Genomic DNA, 22751 nt, shown 5'->3' on the forward strand with positions numbered 1-22751 from the left:
AGGAAAGAGGAACATTAGAATGTGCATCTAATTTTTTCTAGCAATATGGAAGAAAATAAGTGAGACATAGGGTGTTCCTTCTTCAGCAGAACTGCAGGGAGATGTAACTTCTAATGCTGATGCTTTGGGAATGGGAAGCTGAAGCTTATGACAAACTTGTCCTGAGACTTGTAGCTGAATCCTGTGGAAAAGGGAGAAGGAATGGGAGTAGCACTTTGCTATGTGATGTTCAGTGTGTCCATCAACTCTGAGTAGCCCAGGTTTCTACTTACAAAGTAAATTGAGACATCGAAATATTTTAATTATTTAGTTTAGTTCCAAAACACAAATAACAAGAATGCAGTTTTTCAAATGTTCTTTAAAATAATCTGTGGGTAAACATGAAGATACGTGTTCCAAAAAGTTATCTTGGGAGTAAAATTTTCCACGTGAATAAAAGATTGGGAACTGTGAGGCAGACTGTGACAGTGCTATCAGGAAGAAATCAGAGATTTGGGATGCCTTTAAAAGGACTTTGGTTTTGTGTGTGTGCGACTGAACTCCGTTCTCTTCAAGAAGTTTTAATAAAGTTTCTCAAATTACATACCTTGAAATACAGATGTTTGTGTGAAACCTGTCTTGGTTCTATTCCATGCAGTTATTTTTCTCCTTTAAAATGTTAGACAGGGTGAAATGGTAGATTTCAAGTACAGATATTTCTAGTATCTAGTAAATGTCTTCTCATGCTATTTCTTCAAGATGGCACCAAAGGAAATCTTTCTGAAATAGAGCCATAGTTGGCATTAGAGATCTAGGAATTTTTGTGTCCCCATCACTGCTTAAAAATAGAAGCAACAATTTATCTTCCTTTGCAACCTACGGGGAAAACAGCTCCATTAGTTTCAGGGTGTTAGTTTGCCTGAGTTAAATGATTTTTTTTTCTTAGTGAGTCTGTGGGAGGAACTTAGAGAAAGCTACTGAAGGAAGAATTCCTTTTGAGGATGGTTCTTCAGCATGCAAAGCTCAGTGTCAGTGAACCCTGAATTTTTCATCGGGAGCGGTTAGTTTCCCCTTCCCCTGCATTGTCTCCTGACAGCTCACTGGAAGTTCTTTGTCCCATCACGCCCAGGCTTGTCCTGTTTAGTCACTCTCAGTGTCATGAGAAGGATGCTGGCGTTTTGTGCTTAGTTTTGCCCTCTGGGATGTGTTAGTGACATCTTCTCCATCAGACCTCGGGTGGGGTGAGGAGAAGCGGGGAACGCGGCATTGCCTTCCTGCAGGTGTTCTCTTTCCGAAGGCCTGTTTGAGTTTAACTTAGAGTGCATGCTAAGTAGATGGCACATACAGAGTTTCCTCAGCTGTGATTTTTTCATATGATTACGCCCTTTTCCCCTATGCAGGCATCTTCGCTTACCTGAACTACCATGTTCCCCGGACAAGACGGGAGATCCTGGAGACCCTTATCAAAGGGCTCCAGCGGCTGGAGTACAGAGGCTATGATTCTGCAGGTAGCTCTCTCTGAGCAACACTGGTTCCTTTTTGAATTTTGGCTTGTAAATGATGGTTTTTGTGGTGTGTTTGTGAATGGTTTCTACTGCCTTCTGCTTTTGAAGACAGCTGAAACACACATCGGATGTGCCTGTGAGCGTGTGGTCAGAGGTTTAGATTAACTTTCAGTATATAGATTTCTATAATTATTCTTGATGCGTGTTATATAAGGCTTTAAAAATACCTGCAAGGTGACAAATGGAAAACTCACTTCTAATATAAGGGGTTTCTTGCCTTTATTTGGAGGCTCGGATGTAGGGAGAAAGGGCACTGTTAAAAAAAAAAAAAAAAAGGGCAGTATTTGTTTACATGAAATACTGTGATATACTTTCTGCACTTCACGCTCTTTGTATTCTGTGGTGGTGTTTAGGTGTGGGATTCGATGGCGGAAACGACAAAGACTGGGAAGCTAATGCCTGCAAAATCCAGCTTATCAAACAGAAGGGGAAAGTGAAGGCTCTGGATGAAGAGGTTCACAGTATGTATTTCCCTTTGGTTCTTTGTCTTCCATCTTTCCTTGAAATGTCTTCTCATGTCATTTGTGTTTTGAATATCATCTGTTTTACCCAGAAACACTGTATTTCCAAATAACTTGTGTAATAAAGTTCCAAAGATGTAAACAGTCATGCATGTGACGTGAAGAACCCAGTGATCCTGTGGATGTTGTCATAAAGTTACAGAGAAGTCCTAATTTCTCAAGACAAATGAATCACTTCCTATTAAAGTAGAATAGACCTGAAATATATTTTAGAAAACAGACCCAAAAAAACCTCTAAACAAAAAACTCTTTAAACTGGGGAAAGGGGAATTACTGGGAGATAGTTATCAGAGACCCTAGAGCTTGGGCAAAAAAAAAAGAGAAATGTTCTCATAACCTCACCGGTTGGATACTCACTTTTCATATGTAATGGTTGTCCCAGCTAAAGCTGTCCATCTGAGCAGGCATGGTCTCAGCAGTTGGCTTCAGGAAAGGATGTAACTGTCAAACTGATGAGAATGAAGAGAGTGAGGTCTTCTGCATCCATTTCTGCCACTTTACGTTCCCTTGATTTAAATGTTAAGTTCATTAAGTCTGTGCACAACATGAAGACACACAAAGTTATTGGGTGTGGAATGCAGGTAAGCTGTGTGAGAGCGGGAATGTGCTTTTCAGAGGAGTCAGGGTCTCGAGTTTGCATTCCAAAGCTCCTGTGTTGTAACTTACCCTTTTTTAATCCATGCTCGTGTGAGCCTCATGGTGCAGAGTTCCGTTTATCCAAAAGGAGCAGGGGCAGATGTAAGCTTAGTGTAGAGAAAACTGGGAGCTGAAAAGGCCAGGTGAGGTGGTATGTACATTTCTGAAATAGAAAATATACAAAATATTTTTGAAGAAATGTTTGCCTACTCAAGAAAATTGTAGGATATACAGTTTTAAAGAGATCGTGGAGCCACATGTGGAACAGAAGGGATATTTTTTTTCCAAAGAAATCTTAATGCTGATGGTATGCTTTCTAGAGACCAGGGTTAGCGATGAATACTCTAACCATAGTGGTGTGTAACCTGAAATGGGCTGGTGCGGTCACAGCTGACAGCACCCAGCAGGCCACAGGATGGCAAGGTGCACCCCTGAGAGCTAGAATGAAAGTTTCTTAAAATTTATTTTTTATGTTGGTGGGGTGAGGAATTCGGGGGAAGTTGCTTGTGCGCATCTGCATTCTGAACCCCCTGAAAACACACTTGATGTTGTGTTGGATTTGCCGATTGTTTCCCTGCCAGTCTTGTCTTGTGGACCCCAGCGGCCTCGTGCAACCCCCACGCTGACTTTGGGGTAGGGACAGCCCCTCGGTACTAAAAACTTCTACTTCTGCCGCAGAGCAACAGGACATGGACCTCGACATTGAGTTTGATGTACACCTTGGCATCGCCCACACCCGCTGGGCTACCCACGGCGAGCCCAGTCCCATCAACAGCCACCCGCAGCGCTCGGATAAAAACAATGGTAAGCGTGTGTGCTGGAGCAACCAGTCTGGAAACACTTGCTGTTGTCTCCGGTGCCTGCTGTGTCTCTGGGGGGTGGCTGGGCCCCGGGGCAGTGGGTTATTGCAGGCTGCGATGCCGAGCCCGGTTCCTGTGAAGCCGCAGGGGTTTGGACTCGCTTTCTGGCCGTGGGGTACGATCGCAGCAGTGAATGATCTCGGGAAGGATTGGGGTTAGTGCCCGGGGGTTCGGTGCGGCATGGGCACCGCGCAAGGAGGAGGTCAACACAGAAATGAAATCGGATGGTAAGAATTTTTGTGGCTGTTCTTTGGAATGGAATTTTGTATTTTTTTTTTTTCCCTTCCATTTAACTTTTTTCATAATCACCGCTGTGCGGGAGGGGGTTGCTTTGCTCTGCTCCGTGCTGCGCTGGTGCAGGTGCCGAGGAGCAGCAGGGCCAGGCTGGCCGGAGGAGCACGGTGTTCGGCTGCTTCCAGCCAGCTGGAGCTGCCAGGTGCTGTTTGCAGGGTCCCCGTAGCCCTGGTCCCAGCCGGGCCGTTACCGTCTCCCATTACCAGCCCCACGGAACGGGGCAGAGCGAGGAGGTTGCACCGGGAGCTGTAACTCCTCCCAGTACGGCGTCTGCACCACGGAGCTCTATGCTCCCTGTCCTGTGGGTGCAGTGGCCAGGCCAGGGGCTGGTGCCGGGGCTGAGCGGGGCCTTTCCTCTCTCTGCAGAGTTCATCGTCATCCACAACGGCATCATCACCAACTACAAAGACCTGCGGAAATTCCTGGTGAGTGACCCCCACACACACACCCCGCGCACCGTGTGTGACACTCGCTCCCTCACTCTCCCACTCACTTTTGCTCTCACACACTTCCCCACTCACATTCACACTCCCTGACTCGTCCCACTCCTCCGCTCACTCCCCCCCTCCCATTTCCACTCCTGCACTCCCCGCTCCCTTTCACTCTGCTCCATTCATGTTCCCCCACTCATATGTTTGCACTCACATTCACTTTCCACACTCACCTTTACATTCACACTCCTCCATGTACACTCTCTCACTCTCTCCTACTCTGTGAGTACATTCTCACACTAATATCCCCCCATTCCCTCCCCACCTCGCCCTCCCACTCACGTTCCTCCTCACTCCCCCACTCACACTCCCCACTCACTGCATTCCCCCCTTATATTCTTGCATTCACACTCACACACCCCAACTTACACTCCCCCCCGATCCCTCACACCCCACTCACACTTGCTCTCACACTCACTCTCCTCCATTCACACTCCCCTACTCTTTTTCTCCCACTCGCACTCACCCTCTTAAACTCCCTCACCCCCTCCCTTCCTCCCATCCCCACTCACATTCCTCATTCCCCACTCACATTGCCACGCTATATTCACACTCCCCCACTCACACACCCCTCATTCCACTCCTTCCCCTGCCTCACACTCATCCACTCATACCCACATCACACACACTGCCCCCACTCTCCCACTGCACGCACACTCCCCTCACACTCCTTCACTCACACCCCCTCTCACTACCCCATTCCCTCACTCATGTTCACGCTCATTCCTCCACTCACCTCACATTCATTACTTTCCTCCACACCCACTCCCTGCCTCACACTCACTCTGTAACGCAGACTCTCCCGCTCACACACACTCCCCGACTCTTCTCACTGCACTCGTTGCCCTGCTCACACTCACCCTCCCACTTACACACCTCCTCACACCCCCATAATCCCCCACTCACCCCACAGACACTCTCCCCTCCCCTACTCACTACTCTATTCCCCGACTCATGTTCTCACACTCACTCTCCCACTTACACACCCAAACTCATGCTCCCCTCTCGCCTCACACTCAATCCTCACTCCCCCACTCACCCTCCCACTCCTCCTCACTCCCCCACTCACATTCTCCCACTCACACACAAACCCCACTCTCACTCACATACTGCCCCTCATACTCTTCACACTCCCCTACTCGCTCTCACCCCCCCTTTCTCACTCACTCCCCTACTCACACACACTCCTCCTTAGTCCTCGACTCATTCTCACACTCACTCCTTTCCTCTCACTCCCTCACTTTCCTACTCACGCTCACCTCCCATCACACTCCTCCACACACCCACCTCCCTGCCCATCCCTGCTCATTCCTCCACTCACACTCCTCGCTGCCCCTCATATTCTCACACACTCCCTCCTCAGCTTACACTCCCTCACTCTCCCACTCACTCCTCCGCTCACTCTCACCTCCGCTCACACTCCCTCAGTCTCCCACTCCTGCTCTCTTCCTCTGCCACTCACTCCCACACCCCCACGTGTTTCACTCTTGCACTGGCCCCTCCTCGCGCTGTCGTCCCCCACTCACATCTGCACTCACACTCTTCCACTCATGCTCACTCCCCACTCACCCTCGTCCCCCCACCCGTACTCACTTGTGCCCCCAGCTCACACCCGGGAGCACGCACACACACCCTCCCTCCTCACACTAACCTGACTTTCCCCGATCACCCCCACGTTCTCACACTGAACCCTCACTCTTCCACTTGCACATTCTTGCACTCTCCATCTTACACTCTACACGCACACTCAGGCCCCACTCCCACTCACATATACTCTCCCCCTCCCTTTTGCACTCTCCTGTGCACTCACACATGCTCCCACTCCCCCACTTCCACCCTCACTCTTCCATTCACACTCTTTACTCACACACACTCTCACAGATGCTCACGCACCTGTACTTGCGCCCTTGCGCTAACGGAGTGGGAAGGAGAAGAAAAAGGGTAAATCTGAATGGAGGAGAAAGGTGGAAGGGAGAGGGAAGAAGGGATGAAAGGGAAAGAAAGTGAAAAGGAGGGCAAGGAAATGAAGGAAACGGGAAGGAAAAAGAAGAGAAATGGGAAAGGAAATGTAGGGAAGAAGGAAATGGGAGCCAAGAAAAAGGCATGAAAAGGAAATGGGAGGAAGGAAAAGGAGTCCAAGGGAAAGGGAAGGAAGGAAGTAAAAGACAGGAAAGAAGAAAGGAAATACAGAAAAAGAAGGAGAAAATGAAAGAGGAAAGGAAGTAAAGAAGGATGTCAGAGGAAAAAGGCAAGGAAAGAAGGCAGGGAAGAGAGGAGACAGGAAACCAGGAAGGAAAGCAGGAGAAAAGGAAAGAAGGAAAAAAGAGAAAGTTGGGAGGGAAGAAGGAAGAAAAAGGAAATGTAGAAGGGAAAGAAGGAATTGAAGAAAAAGGAAGAAGAAAGGCAGAAAAGAAAGTGGAAAGAAGGAAGATGAGAGGAAAGAAGGTAAAAGGAAAGGCAGGAAGGAAGGATGAAGGAGAGGAATTAAAAAGGAGGAAATGCAGCATGGAAGGATAAAAGCAAGCAAAGAAAGAAAGGAAAAATAAGGGAAGGGAAAAAGAAAGGTGGGGAGGAAGTCAGCAGGAACGAAAAGGAAGGGCATGAGAAAAAGAGGGAAGGAAAAGGAAAGAGGAAAGGCAGGAATGAAAAGGAAAAAAGGATATAGGAAAGAGGAAGGCAGGAGAACGGAAGGGAAAGGAAATGCAGGAACAAAGGAAGGAAAAGGGGAGGAAGGAAAGGGAAGGAAAAGCAAATGAGAAAAGGAAGGAAGAAAGGAAAAGCAAGGTGAGCAGGGCAGGCAGGGGGCTGGTTCCCCAAGGCGTGCTGTCGCTGCAGGAGAGCAAGGGCTACGACTTCGAGTCAGAGACGGACACGGAGAGCATCGCCAAACTGGTCAAGTACATGTACGACAACCGGGACAGCGACGACATCAGCTTCACCACCCTGGTGGAGAGGGTCATCCAGCAGCTGGTAACGCCGGGAGCGGGCTGCAGGCTGGGGACAGGGGGGGACACACCAGTAGGGACAGACAGGCGCACAAAAAAATAACAACTGTGCTCCAGTGTTGCCCAGGGTAACCTGTGCTGCAGGATGTTCTGCGGCAAACTTAACGGGGGCTTCGGTCTTTCCTACTTCTGACAGTTCCCTGCAGACACACATTTGTTTTTATTTAGTATTACTTAATACTTACTTGAAAAACATCTAAATTTGGGGGTGCAACAGCATCCCAAGGCAGCCAGCCCCTGGTGTGTTGGGTGGGAGCCGGCGTGGGGCAGAGAGAAAACAAGTCTGTGCTTCGGATCTCACCTGCGACCGCTGTCTGGAAGAGCTGCTGACCCCCTGCAGGAACCTCACTGCACAGCCCCTGGCTCAGCGGGCTGAGGGGTGCACAGGACCCAGCCCAGCTGCCTCCCGCCCCCGAGCACCCTGTTCACCACACTTCTCAGTGCTTTGCCCAGCAGGAGCTGTAGTAGTAACAGACCGAGAACACCTTTTGCTGGCAGATTGCGTGGCTGACCTGCACGTTCAGTGGCACCACACCTGAGCAAACACCCCCAAATTTTGGTGCTGCTTTTACCAGATCTTTGCCTCTGTAAAACCCCCTCGCTGCGCTCTGAACTAACACAGGAGCACTTGGCACAGGTGGCCAGTGGTGGCCGAGCGCAGGCTGGGAGTTCAGAAGGCTCATTAAGTGGTTGAGGAGGAGCTGCCCGGGGCTCAGGGGAGGGACGTCCTTCCAGAATAAGGTGCCTGGAGCTTCTGGTGGTGCTGAAGACGGCTGCGAAGCCGCCTGTGCGGGATCTCTTCACAGAAACACGGGCGCAGCTTCTGTGCAGTGGTGGCCCAGGCCTCAAGTGAAGGGTTAAACAGTTTGTATTTCTCTTGTTCCAGGAAGGTGCTTTCGCCCTTGTGTTCAAAAGTGTTCATTATCCTGGTCAAGCAGTTGGTACCAGGTAAGTAATGCTGTGGGAATGTTCTTGTTGTGCCCTGTATGTTGCTTTTTTTTGTCCCACCGAGTTAGAAGACAACAGTGTTCTCATCACACTGTATATGCTGGGGTGAAGGTGGCTGTCGTTCTTAATTTCCTTTCTCTTGTTTTCCATTTATCTTAACAGGAAATTCCCAAAAACGTTTTGAAAATTTGTTAGTGACTCCCTGTATCACAACTGGTCTGGAACGGCTTTTTTTTTTTTTTTTTTTTTGGTAGACTCTGGTTGCAGGAGACTTGAAAGGAGATGGTTTTATCTCTCCCTTTGTGTTTGCCATTGTGGCAGCATTTGCCCAAGTCCTCTGTTTGACCTGAAGCTGGGCAAGCCCAGCGTTCAGGTTTTCTGCTCTTAAACATCAGTGTCAGTCGGGCTGGTTTAACCATGCCCGTGCCTAGTGCAGGTTTTGAATTCCAGTGCCAGTAGCTCTTTGTCGATACGTACAGCGAGCAACAGCTGGTATGTTCCTGGTTCAGGTGTCCGTGGCATTGCAGTTCTTCCTGCAGTTTCAGCTAAACTTGAGATAGATTTCTTGTGTCCTTGCCTTGTGTTTATTCAGAGATTCTTTCTCTCTGTCTCGTGGCCTCCCATGTTTGCAACACCAACAACTGATCTGGGAGGAGCTCGCTCTTTTTTAGTTCAGTTGCTGTGCTGGACAATAACAGCCCCTTCAGGTCAGATGTCAGGCTGATGAATCTTTTGGCACCAAGGGCTGTAACTCGACGTTTTGTTGCAGGCGAGGCAGCCCCCTGCTCATAGGAGTGCGCAGCGAGCACAAGCTCTCCACCGACCACATCCCGATACTCTACCGGACGGGTAAGTGTGAGCACCCCTTCCCTGGAGGAACCACGTCCAGTCACACTCGGACCAGTGTGCAAACATAGAGTTTCACAAGCAGTTGAATGATTTGGAATGCATACTGCACTTTTAGAGCTTAATCTGTAAACTAAACCATTATAAAAAAGATGTTTCTTGTTTTAAAAGTAAGTTTATAACCACCTGTTATACCACCATATACCTCAAGTTAGTCTAGTTTTATAATCGAAGCTTTAATGTCCAGTGGTTGCAAGGAAAGCACATCTTAATGCTGTAAAATATAATACAATAGAACAAAATAGTTCAATATAGTAAAGTTAGCAGTATAGTTGAACTTAGATATTTAAGTTTATATTATGTGTGTGACACGTTGGCAACTTGCTTGCCTTCAAGAACAAAAGTGAGCGTGCGTTGAAGGCTGTGGGCTTTTCACTATCACAAACCTTCCCCCGCCATAGTTTTTAAAAAGTAGAATGCTGTTACCTTTTGTGTGGCAATCTGTATTTATGTTGTCTGTCCATCTTTCTCTTGCGTGTGTGTTTTACCACTGTAGACACATAGTTGCACCCTTGAAAAGTGGCTAAGAATTATCCTGTAATTTACCTTTGTCAGAGGAGTGTGAACCCGTGCAGTCACTGGGCACTGGACTAGTTCTCTAAGCACTGCAGGGATCGAAAGGACTTACTGTCACACTGTCTTGCTGCTTCCTAATGGTGTTGCTAATGACAGCTTGCCGCAGTGTAACATGAAGAACCAGTCCCAGTAAGCTTTGTCTGTGTTTACTCTTGGTTGATGTTGGATAATTAGCAGTAATCCTTAATGTATGTATGTAATAATTATTTTTTTTTTCAATGACTATCTGAAGTTTGCTGTTGTTTTTTTTTTTTTTTTTTTTTTTCTTTCCAATTACACTTTCAGCTGTACAATCTATGGATCATTCTTTTGATGGAATATCCATAAAAATGGAGGAAGGTGCCTACCAGAGAAAATCTAATACTTGAAATTTCAGACAAATCCTCCAGTTCCTTAGGAAAGGAATCAACGAATGAGACAAATACGCATTGTCTCTTTAATATGTGGTTATTGCTTTCTGTGTAGTGTAGTGAAACAAGAGGGATAATCAAAATTCCTTCTTGATCAGAAAAACACACAGGAAAATCCACCCATCCCATTTCAAATATTCTGCCGTAATGCTCAGCATACGTGCAAAATTGGTGATTTTGTGCAGGTTGTGCCACGTGTTCCCTGCAGCTCTGATTGCAGAAGGAAACAGTGAGTTACCTTAAAAAGCCCCACAAAACAGGAGAGTGGAACCCTGTTAGGAGGCTGCTAGTAATCCTCATGCAAGCATTCTCCAGAATTCCTTCTGGAGCTCAGATTGTCGAGGAGGTATGTCCTTCCTCCCTCCTGATCGTAGTGTGAACCTGAATTGCATCTTCTGGTAAAAGCAGAAAGGTTGACCCGAGGCTGAAACTTACTCCCTTGACTCATTTATCAGGGTGAACCATTTTTAATTCACATTAAGTACTTAATGTTTTTAAAGGCTAACCCATTGTATGTGATGTGATGAACCAAGTTCCCATCTGAAGCAGGAGAGTGCTTTTCTGTAGGAGGAAGAGATCTGATTCTTAGCTCCTGTAAATAAATGTGATTCCACCCTCAGCAGACAATGGCCTCGGGCACTGACAGTTCAGTGGGTGAACTTGGTGCTCTTTTGCTGGAGGAGAAACAAACCTCAGCCTGTTGGAAGGTGAACTACATTTGTTCTCTCTCAGGAGCTGGTTTACCTGAATCCAAACATCAGGCGAGGTTTTGTTTCTTTTTATCAAACATATCTCTCAAGTCACTGTAAAGTGTTTAGAGTAAAATTCTGAAGTCAGGTCAACCTTAATTCCCAGGGGTTTTAAGAATCAAAGTCCCTCAGCTGTCAGAGACACCAAGGCTATTTTTTTACTATACCTGTGTTACTGCTCCATGATACGTCTCTTCATTCTTTGATTTTGAAGGGAAAAGAATAAAAGATTACTTCTGTGTTGCTTCTAAATTCTAGTAAATGGGAGGTAGGTGCTATAGAGCAGCAATTCAGGTTATGTATAGATAAATGGACAATCTGTGGACAAATCCATAGATAACATAACAACCATAATTGGCTGACCGTACTGTAACTTTGCAACCACTCCTTGGTAAGCACATACACACAGTGTATGTGCACAATAAGAACACGTTCCAGTTACAGCTCAGTGTAAACTCTGTACTACAGGAAAGCAATGCAACATAATAAAGTCAATGCAGGGAAGTGTTCTATTTTGAGAAACAAAATTTGCATGTTTTGATCAAGTATGGGTGCTTCTGTTGGAGAACGGCTACTAACACCTTTGCTCTGTCCTTTTTCAACAACAAATCAGTCTCTCCTGTCTCAACAACAAAGGAGTTGTTTTCCTCATTTACTGACTTAATAACTGAAGTGGAGGGCTCTAAATTGTTGGCTGAGTGGAACCTTCTTACTGAGTATCAACATGAAAGCAGTATTTTTTTCTTTACGTAGTCATTTGCAGAAATATAAATCTAAACTTCATGAGCTCTACTTACATCACTGAGTAGGCAAAACACAACATTAGAGCTTATGGAATAAATATATGAGAGTAACTTCAGTGTTGTTATTTTTCAGCAATAGTCACATTTTACTAGATAAGCTGATTAATCCACCCCCACCTCTTACCATACTGTGCACAATGACTAGCAAATAATTTTGTTCGAGGTCAGTGCTGAGCAGTAGGTGTTTTGGTCTTCATCTGCATTCCTGATGAGCTTCTCGACTGAGAAGTATTTTCTGCAGTTAAGGAGGAGGCGGAGGATTAGAGAGTATTGGGAATTGCCAGAGTACTTCAGAAAGGATCCCTGGTGAAACACAGCTTTTGTAAAGGCTTAGTACAAGTTTTTCAGAACTGGACTCTTAGTCCTTTGTCCTTCAGTACACCTAGATACTTCCCTGGCAATAGCATAAGACTCGCAGCAGTTTACCAGCAGTACATTTTTTGGATCAGAATGAGGTGGTTGTATGTGATAGCTCAGGACCAACGCCGAGTACGTGCTCATGGATTTCCGGATCTGTGCCTGAACACATTGGCTCAGCCAGACAAAAATCGGTTTGGGTTGCATCTGCTGGTGCTCAGTGGAACAGTGTGGTTGCACAGGTGGCAGCTCTGAAAGAATTTCCTCAGTGCTGAGAATAATTGACAAAGAAAGAGCAGTCCTGCTTGATTTCTAAAAGCCTCGAGAAAGTTAGTGAAACGGGAGCACAGGAGAAACTTAAAATGATAAACAGGGCAGATAGATTGAACCAGGAAGATGTTGGTAAATGTGACTGCTCATAAAGCATCTTGAATTCTCTTCTAGTGGAGCCACACAAAAACTTTCACTTGAATTTTTACTGGTATTTTCCTCTAAACTTAAAACCCTGGGCTAACATTACACTTGCAGACTTAATTCGAAAGCACGTAAAAACCTTGCGGGGAAGCTGAGAAAGGGCACAACAGTACGAGTGCTCGTATGCTGCCCTCTTCCATTGTCGCTGTTAAATCTCCTGTGACCACTCACAGTGATGAAAATAGTGCTTCATGTTGGTACCGTGCCTGGGGACCTCTGGCTGAGCCTGGTACTGCAGCTGCGCTCCACATCTCTCGGTCCGTGCGGTACCTAATCCTCACGTCTTCCAGGTAAAGACAAGAAGGGAAGTTGCAACCTGTCCCGTGTTGACAGTACCACCTGCCTTTTCCCTGTGGAGGAGAAAGCTGTGGAGTACTACTTTGCTTCTGATGCTAGGTAATGTTTTTCAGTATCATTTAGTGTATATAAAAACATGCTGTTTAAAGCTGAGGCCTTGAACAAGAGATGGGGAGGCTGTGGTTTCTTTATGAATAAAGTGAATTATATATATGTAGCAATTACTGTACAAACATTAATGAGTTACCATATACGGTCCAGGGGGAGACAGAGGTGGATTAGATGAAAGTTTCTGTTAAAGCAATTAATATTCGCTTTGGAATAGTGGTGTTACACTTCTTCAAGCACATCTGCTGATAAGATTTCCAAGGTGAGTCATAGGAAACCTGAGAGAGTACTGACCTAAATTAACAGGAAAGATGCTAATTATCAGGAGACTTGTGTTGATTCTCCAGGGATCTCGGCACACATGCAATTCCTTTATTGTCAAAGGTGGCTTGTTTTAATCCCAGTGGAGAGAGGAAGGACTAATTTGATAGCAGCCTTACCAAAGCTTTTAGTTTTCTCTGTATTAGGGAGGTGAATGCTTGTTCCAGAAACATAAAAATACTGCTACAGTTGAACTCTGCAGCTCTTCTCATCAGAGCATTTTGGAGAGTCTTAGGACACCCTGATGTGTTCTGATTTTAGAGCTTTTCAGTGACTTGCCCAAGGTCAGAATAAAAGCTACTGAAATAGGGAGCTGATGAATTTCAGTACAGCTTGCCTTGTTCTGTACAAGGCAAGTACAGGTACAGCTAAGAGAGAGTACAGACTAAAACCTGGCCAAAAATTTAAAACCCCATTGGTAATTCTAATATTGACATTCCCCAAGTAAACTGCAGGCAAGGAAGTTATTTGATAGTACCTAATTCTTGTAGTGCTTCTAAGCAGATCTCAAAGTACTTTAACAGGTGGCCAAGCTGTCCCCAGTTTTACAGATGGGGAAAATGAGATGCAGGGAGGGACAATGGCTTATCACTGGAGAAAAAAAAAAAAAAAAAAAAAAACGAGAAAGGAATCTGCACCTGTAGTTGAGCACCCTGAGTGCTAGCACAAATTACCATCTTCCTGACTTCTACTTTCTAGCTCCTAACAGTTAGATCATATTGCTGCACATGCTGCTTTGTCTGAGGAATTCATAGTTTCTTCTTAAAGCAGGCACTGAAATTAATAATGAGGTAGGTGGAAAAAATCCAGTTATATTGCCAGTGTGGAAATTTACTTTACAGTATTCCTCTTATTTTAAAAGAAATTCCAGTTAAATGAGTAACTTTCTTGAATCAAAAGCTGTATGTTGGATTATAAATAGGGCTGTAGCCCTCCGCTTTCTCTGAAGAATAATGTCTTATGGTAAATGGTGTGTGCTTTTATAGTGCTGTCATTGAGCATACCAACAGAGTGATTTTCCTTGAAGACGATGATGTAGCAGCTGTGGTTGACGGCCGTCTTTCCATCCACCGGATTAAACGCACAGCAGGCGATCACCCTGGACGCGCAGTCCAAACCCTGCAGATGGAACTTCAGCAAATTATGAAGGGTAAAATCTTTTGGATGTCACCTGTGTAGATGCACAGGTCCTCCTGGAGTCACAGTTCAGTTGAGTTTGGAGTATGGCCAAGGACAGAAATCCCACAGCCTGTCTGAGCGCCTGTTCCAGTGCTTTACTACCCTCATGGTGAAAAAAGTTGTCTTTACATCTACTGGGACTTGTCCTGTAGCTGCTAACACCATAACGAGAATTGTGGGGCTGAGGATTCTGTCCCCTGCTTAGAGGCATCCATTTTTTCCAAGATTGATCCCTGGCAGGCTTGCCATTCCAAATCTGACCCTTCACTGACACATTCTAGTAACTTGAACCTAGCGTTCATCATGAGCTGATGCTTTGGCAGAAAAAGAAGTATCATCAGCTTGATCTCTGACCGGTAACTGGCCTGTTAGTGACTCTGGTCAAAGCTTTTCCCTGTATATGTAGGAAAAATGCAAATTACCAGGAGGTAATTTAAAGTGTTCTTATTTGTTCTGTTTCTTTCTTTCTTTCTTTTGTAGGTAACTTCAGCTCATTTATGCAGAAGGAAATTTTTGAACAGCCAGAATCTGTCGTTAATACGATGAGAGGAAGGGTCAACTTTGATGACTACACTGGTAATTGAGATTAAGCCTCCTTTATTCTTGACAGCTCAGTATCTAGCAGTTATTCACAGTAGTTGTAGAGGAGGAAGTAGGTGATGACATGGGAGATTAAAACATGCGGGTGTAAGATGATGTGCATGTCTCGCAGGGAGCGCTTCCAGAATTGCATGTGCTGGGGGTGAGATTACTTTTTGTGATGTTTTTTTTTTTTTTTTCAGAGCGGTTGATGGGGATTAGTGACACGCTGTGTGTTAGCACCAGTAATCTTGAGGATTTCTGCTATGTGGCCACCTTTAATTTTTCACTCTGAATCTTGTTTACAGTCAATCTCGGTGGGTTGAAGGATCACATTAAGGAGATTCAGAGGTGTCGTCGTTTAATCCTTATTGCCTGTGGGACAAGTTACCATGCTGGAGTTGCGGTAAGTGGTCAGTCTCTGCCAAGTGTAGCTAGAACTGAAGAGCAGGCACAGCCCTGCAAGTGTTGAGCAGGTCAAGGATCGATTTCAGGTTAAGGTTGAGCATGTGCACGCTGATGAGTGAAGACTCTTTTGAAAGGCACACGCACCAGACCTTCAGTTCACCAGCACCAGCAGTAGGAAATAAAAGCTGAAGACCTTGAATACTTAGGAAAATGTTGCCCGTGACTTTCATTGCTATGGAAGGCTTTAAGAAACAAAACCTGCTCTGTCATAAAAGGCATTTGGCAGAAGACAGTGCAAGAGCAGAATGCAAATGCTGCAGCGAGGTAGGGGCTGCCATGAGCCAGGCAGGATTTCCTCCCTTGCTGTTTACACAGACAGCGATGGTGCCTGCTCGGAGACATCTCTGTGCTTGCCCAGTACAGTGAAGAAGTTTTGCTTTGTACCTGACAGAAGTCCTGGCTGTGCATACAGCCAACGTGTGGTTTTGTTTCATCAAGGCCTGACCCAGTCATTGGTTGAAACACGTTGGCTGTGGATGAAGCCTTTTTAGACTGTAGCTTGGCAGCCCACCGTGTTGCAATTGAAAGTACTCTGCAACTTCGCAGAGGAATCCTTTAGCTTCTCTGAGAAATGCTGCAAAACACAGATTTACAAAGGACCAGTAAAGAAAATTTTTGCTCATCTTGGCTAGCTCTAGAAGGTAATGGTAATCCATCGACTAGCCAAAACAAGTTTCTGGCTTGGCCTGGATACAAGTGGTGCTGTCCGAGTTCTTCAGCAGTACAAGTTACAGTCTGATAGAAGGACACCCCGTATTATATAATATATATGTACTATTATATAATAAGTGAGACTTAGTTAAGAACAATCTATGTGTGAGGGAGAAGTTGGCCCCAGGCTTTTCATGGTGCCAAAAGCAGGGTCGCTTTTCACAGGGGTAGCTGTGTGACTTGAGTGTGGGTATACGGAGTAAAATACAATCCAGCACTAATTTTCACATGATATTTTGATAGTAATATTTTCCAGTGTGTGGCAACTAGAAGGCTTTTTTGTACTCCAAACACTTGTTTTTTTGAACATGATGTAATGTGTAACTTTGTGACATCTCCTTTAACCAGACCCGTCAGGTTCTGGAAGAACTGACCGAATTACCTGTTATGGTTGAACTAGCCAGTGACTTCTTGGACAGAAACACCCCTGTCTTCAGAGATGATGTTTGCTTTTTCCTCAGCCAGTCAGGTATGGTCTTGCTTTACCACCCTCTCGCTCCGCTCTTTCCTGTAAATTTTGGCTTGGGAGGCAAAAGGCAGCAGGGCCAAATTCCGGCTCCTGCCTGTCGGATCGCATGTGGTATGTGAGAGGAGAGACTGGCACACACGTACCGGAGACGGGGAAATACCAGAGTGGTTCTCCTCCTGTCCTGGGTGCTGGGGCGGGATTTTATGTAGCTGAGTCTTACATATGGTAACAGTAGTTTTGTTTCCTTTCTCTGTGAGGAAATATTCCATCAATCAACAGACTAAAGAAATGCTGCTGAGCTCTGGGTAATGGCAAATTGATAGTTTCTTTTGAACAGTTTCAGTTCTCTCGTTAAAGCACTCCCAGATACTGACCTTATATGGCGGACCAGATCCATAAAAGAAATTAAACTATTACACGCAAGCATCAAAAAATACAACAACCTTGGAATGGAATGTGAGAGAAGAGACACACTTAAGCATTAAAAAAAAAAAAAAAAAAAAAGTGATGTATATCGCATTCAAAATATTTTCAAGGACAACTACGATACAAAACTATAGTACTTTTTTCTCCTCTTAGTTGCATTTACCATTGTAGATTTTCATAACTGATGTTTGGCTTTGATACTAAAACTAGTTGTTACTTTTTTTCCATAGGTTACGATACTCTTTTGGTAGCAATTTTTTCTTCTCAGTATCAAGTAATTCAGAATATCCTGTTTTTGTAGGGAGCTCACATTCAAGTTTTCCCTGGGTTTTTTGAATACAGGTGCAGATGCTGCTTCTTCCCCCTAGAAACGACGCTGTCCCATCTAACGGAACACGGTTGAGGGCACGGCAGGGGATGCAGCTTTCCCCTGAAGTGTTGGATGTGGCAAGCAAACAAATTTGCCTGGAAACTGGGCTTGGTCATCAGGCAGTACAAAACCAAAATAAATGTTGAGCTGAAATAAGCACAGTTCCCCTCACCCATCATGTTCATTTAAACCAACTTTTTTCTGCTTCCTTTATATCTAGGGGTTTTGAATCAACACATTAAGTCCAATCTAAGCCAGCTTGTGTTTGCATAGTGAAAACAATTTTAAGCAGGGATAATTAGTCATAACCTCTTTGGGAACAGATTTTGCAAGCTCTTGTGGTATTGGTAAGCACCCTCAGCCAGGCAGGTCCCTGAGTTTCAGTGGCAGCACAGTGGTGGCAGGGCTCAAGAGGCTGTAACGTAATGCCATTGCATCCACTGGGCTCTTCAGCTGGGTTATGTCCAGATATTCCTAATGCATGTCTTCCCCCAACCCTGTCCTGCCCCAGGTGAATTTTTATTAACCAGATAAAGGAAAAAAGCTGTTTTTGTTAAAGAAGATAGACCTGAACTGCCTTTGGGGGTTTTTTGTTTGTTGTTTTTTTTGGTTTTTTTAACCATAGAATACCGACCTTTCCTTACACCAAATATTATGGTTAGGTTTTGTGTTTTTCTAGATTTCACTGTCTTCTTTTTTGGGTTAAAACACAGTGTACTGGGGCTGAAATAACTACTCACTCCTTTGACTTGCAGGCAAATACAAACCTAAAATTTAATTTGGGAAACGACTGCAATTTTACATCTGCAGTGCCAGCAGTAGCTGATCGGAACTGCAGCACTGCCAATACCTGTCTTTTCAGGTGAGACAGCAGATACTTTGATGGGGCTTCGGTACTGCAAAGAGAGAGGAGCCTTAACCGTCGGAATAACTAACACAGTGGGCAGCTCTATATCACGGGAGACGGATTGTGGAGTCCATATCAACGCCGGACCAGAGATCGGGGTTGCCAGTACCAAGGTAAGTCACAAGTTTATAGACCTCACTGATGATGATGATGATGATGATGACTTGTTGTTGTTGTTGCTGCTGGTGGTGGTGGTATTATTGTTCCTGAAATGTCTCCTGAAGGTGTTGCCTAGAGCATGGCTCCTCTGTTAAATGCTGTTTCCTTTTTACCAGTTGCTGTTGATGGTTGTGCAGTTAATGACCATGTGCCCAGCAACACTCTTCATTTTCTTTTTCTTGTATCTTGCAAAGGGCTTTTTTTTCTTGTTTTTTTGTGTAACCAAAATATTATAAGGAATAATATTAAACATTGAAAACAAAGGGGTCTCGAAGGGAAGAATTTGCTAAGAGGCAAGAATTCTCTCCTCCTTGCCATCGTTTATATTGAGGTGCACTCGGTTTAAACTAAGATCTAATGATGAAAAAGGAAAGTAAAAGACAAGATTATGGAAACTTTGACTGTATGTAACAACCCTTAATGGCAATGCTTGATTAAAGAAAGTGTAAAACTCTACTTTTGGCAAATAAGGGAATGGTCTTTTACAGAAAACCAGTATTTATGTGCACCTAACAGAATTATTGTGTGGCTGATGCATCTGGCTATGCATGATACAGTATAAAATAACTTGCTCTGCTGCATTTCATTTTGATGAAGTGCTTCTGCCTGGTGAAATCTGCTTTGATTTAGTTATATTTAGAGGCGAGATGATGTCAATCTGTTACATAAATTCAGCCAAAAACCACATTTGAGTTTAATAGTTCATTGGGGAATTTGATCATGGAAAATTCATGAGACTCTTACAAGAAACTCTTGAACGAGTTGTTTGTCCCTGGGTTGTTTTCACATAGCCAACATTACTATGTTGGAGATAACTGAAAATGGCACTTTCTCTTTGGTGATGTGGAGAGTTACCAAAGTTGTGCGTATATGAAATGTGAACTTGAAAAGATTTTGCCCTAAGGTTGTTCAGAACTTCACTTTGGGAACATACTATAAACAACCCAAGCATTGTTAGCGTGACTGGCGCTGTTTACTTCTGTAACCTTCAACTGCACCAAAAGAAAGTAGATCACATTCCATGTCAAACTCTGCTAGCCAGCATAACTGAAGCTTTTCTAGATTCTTTCAGAGCTATTTAAATCTTCTCCAATATAACAACACAAAAGTTTGTTTGAAAATTGTGTAGGAAGGGACAGAAATACTACAAACCTTAATCTTATTCCTAATCAACTTCAATCCCAGGCTGGCACCACCGACCATTTCATAACATTTGTTTTATGAGGACTTCAGAGGCTAGACTTTGCAATAGCTGTTTCATCCCGTGCCTCAGATGTTTTTGTGACTAGAATTGCCTTAACTTGAGCACTAATTTCACTTGACTGTACAGATGATTCTTCCCCAAAGTCAGTGACACCAGTCACTGTGGACTTTTAGACAAATACGGAGCCTTACTAAGGTGAAGAGTTTGGAATCTGTTCTTAAAGAAGGGGGGTGGGAAATTACCTTTTCAGCTGCCTTTGTTCCTTGAACGCGGTCCAAAAAAATTTCATCTAGCTGAATCACCTCCTTCAACCTGCTGGCCACACTTCTCTCGATGAAGCCCAGGGCACGGGTGGCTTCCTGGGCTGCGAGTGCATGTTGCTGGCTCACAGGCAGTTTTCCAGCCACTAATATCCTCAAGTCCTTTGCTGCAGGGCTGCTCTCAATCTCAATTTCACGTTCATCCTTGCTATTTAATTGGAGGGAAAGCTGCCCGTCGGTACCGTGTTAAGAATAAAGTCAACAGCTAGTCTAAGGATTTTACATAGTAAGAGACAACCATTTAGTTACTGTCGTAATGACATGTTTTCTCTCTCTCTCTCTCTCCCCCCCCCCCTTATTAGGCCTATACCAGCCAGTTTGTCTCTTTGGTGATGTTTGCTCTGATGATGTGTGATGACAGAATTTCCATGCAGGAAAGGCGCAAGGAAATCATGCGAGGTCTAAAGGGGCTTCCAGGTAGGAAACTGCTGCATTTATTGCGTCTCACCAAGTGAAACTCAATAGCACAGGTGAACTTTAGCAATGCCTGAACTTTGCTTTGAAATACTGAGGGGATTAGATATGTGCAACGTGGCTATCAGCATTAACTTTTGCAAACACCTTCTCTCTAATGTCTTCAGACTACTAAATTGGACTGTTGAAACACTGACTCCAGTTTTTATGCAAGTCACTGCTATCTCTATATATGAAGCATGAACAGGATGTATTGTTTGAAGGGCACGGGCATATAAGCACAGACAACTTGAATTCTTCTCTTTCCTCTTAGACTTAATTAAAGAAGTGCTGAGTATGGATGATGAGATCCAGAAGCTAGCCACAGAGCTGTACCATCAGAAGTCTGTTCTCATCATGGGCCGTGGCTACCATTATGCTACATGTCTCGAGGGAGCTTTGGTAAGAGATTTATTTATTTAAAGATGGTTCAAGCGCACTTAACGATGGACTTCGGATTTCTGCACAGGAGATGACATGTGGCTACAAGTTGTTTTAAAAGCAGCTACCAGCCGTGGCGTATTGGCTGACGTTCTGGGTCCAGTAGCTAAAGCTCACCGTAACAGTGCTGAGACTGCCACTCAAGGGTACCCCCGTCACACCACAGCCACAGGCTGCAGTGGGTTGAAAGGGTGGGTGTAATTTTCGCTTTCCTGCTGGGAATGCTTTACTGTGACAGACTGGGTGCCTGAATAAAATCAGTTCTTTGAACTGTTGGGGTGGCATTTCCGGGAGTGCTCAGCATCTAAAACTAAGCGTGTACTTTCTAAAACCATATATTACAGTTTTTACGTTGGAAGAGATTCCTGTTTTCCTAAGTGCTGTCACCCACTGCCATGCAAACACATCCTCTTTGCGTTTGCCTGCCCAGTTCAAGACTCTGATGATAGATATGTTGGCTGATGGCAAATCATAAGGCCTGTGGTGGGTTTGGTGCTTGAACTGTAAGTGTTGATGGTCTGCAGCAGCTCAGCCCCAATGCACTGCTTCCATCTAAGTTTACAGGCTGGCTTGTCTACATAATGCATCTGAAGGAGAGCCAGGACGCATTTTTACAAAGTTACAAAGAAAATGAAAGAAGCCACAGAGTTGGTTAAAAAAAAAAAAAAAAATTACAAGTTTGCCCAAAGGTTTATGAATTATTTTTCCCCCCCCCCTCTAGAAAATTAAAGAAATAACCTACATGCACTCCGAAGGGATACTGGCAGGTGAGCTGAAGCACGGCCCTCTCGCGCTGGTGGACAAACTCATGCCCGTTATCATGATCATCATGAGAGACCACACATATGCCAAGTGCCAGAACGCTCTCCAGCAGGTCATTGCACGGCAAGTGAGTACCTGTAAAAGTTTACAGTGAGTTAGAAATGTTGCTTTTAATATAAAAGCAGTTTAGAGGGCACCCAAACTCTTTCCTTTAGTGTCACTGCCTGAAATGTGAATTCGGTAGATACTCTGGGTGTTTCAAGTACAATTTTTCAGTAGACTTGCAGCAGCTTCGTGTGGTTTCTTTACCCCTTAAAATATGCTGCAGGGTTGCCCATGGGATGCTGAGCTGTTTTGTTCTAAATTAAGTAAAAAGTTCTTGCCACTGGCGCTCTGAACAGAAGCGAGAAAAGAACCTTCCAGACCAGTTTTTATTCAACATTTCCCTTTGTTGCAGGGGCGACCTGTCGTGATTTGTGATAAGGAAGACATCGAGACAATTAAGAACAATAAGAGAACGATCAAAGTTCCCCATTCAGTGGACTGTCTGCAGGGGATCCTGAGCGTTATCCCCCTTCAGCTTCTGGCTTTCCATCTTGCAGTTCTCAGAGGATATGATGTAAGTAGAGTATTCCTTCCCTTCGGCGCTCGTGTTTGCTGCCTGCAGGTCTGGAACAGATGCGCTGGGTGCTGGTGGGAGTCTGTGGGGGTTGTCTCGGTAATTGCTTGAGCTACTGGAACGACCACGTTAAATGGTGGACCTGGCAGTCACAGAGCTTGCTGTGAACAAAACTCGAAGGCAGTCTAGTACGCTTGGCCGAGTCTCGTGCAGTTTGAGTCTGGACATGTGTCTGTTTTCTGGTACAGTCTCTGGAGGGCTGGTAGGAAGCTGGAAGGAAGGTAACAATCCACGGAAGGATGTTTGACAGAGTCTGTTTGTGTTAGGTATTTGATCTTAATACAGACACTGGCCTCGACCTTTTATCACAGTGACCCTTTATCA

At 44.8% G+C, this 22751-nt stretch overlaps 1 protein-coding gene across 2 annotated transcripts in view; it reads left to right on the top strand.

Moving 5' to 3' along the window:
* GFPT1 (glutamine--fructose-6-phosphate transaminase 1) overlaps positions 1 to 22751 on the top strand; it is a 43482-nt gene that overhangs the window by 8874 nt on the left and 11857 nt on the right. For both annotated transcript variants that reach the window (XM_042801456.1, XM_042801455.1), the window contains exons 2-18: positions 1380 to 1487; positions 1898 to 2005; positions 3380 to 3505; positions 4222 to 4280; positions 7182 to 7316; positions 8238 to 8299; positions 9069 to 9148; positions 12865 to 12970; positions 14287 to 14450; positions 14960 to 15055; positions 15367 to 15464; positions 16586 to 16706; positions 18365 to 18522; positions 20395 to 20509; positions 20820 to 20947; positions 21708 to 21875; positions 22206 to 22367. In XM_042801456.1, the coding sequence (XP_042657390.1) occupies positions 1380 to 1487; positions 1898 to 2005; positions 3380 to 3505; positions 4222 to 4280; positions 7182 to 7316; positions 8238 to 8299; positions 9069 to 9148; positions 12865 to 12970; positions 14287 to 14450; positions 14960 to 15055; positions 15367 to 15464; positions 16586 to 16706; positions 18365 to 18522; positions 20395 to 20509; positions 20820 to 20947; positions 21708 to 21875; positions 22206 to 22367 (1994 nt within the window). The remainder of the gene's footprint in view (positions 1 to 1379; positions 1488 to 1897; positions 2006 to 3379; positions 3506 to 4221; positions 4281 to 7181; positions 7317 to 8237; positions 8300 to 9068; positions 9149 to 12864; positions 12971 to 14286; positions 14451 to 14959; positions 15056 to 15366; positions 15465 to 16585; positions 16707 to 18364; positions 18523 to 20394; positions 20510 to 20819; positions 20948 to 21707; positions 21876 to 22205; positions 22368 to 22751) is intronic.

The sequence above is a fragment of the Tyto alba genome, unplaced genomic scaffold (genome assembly GCF_018691265.1).
Source record: "Tyto alba isolate M040663 unplaced genomic scaffold, T.alba_DEE_v4.0 Super-Scaffold_34, whole genome shotgun sequence".
Classification (NCBI taxonomy): Eukaryota; Metazoa; Chordata; class Aves; order Strigiformes; family Tytonidae; genus Tyto; species Tyto alba.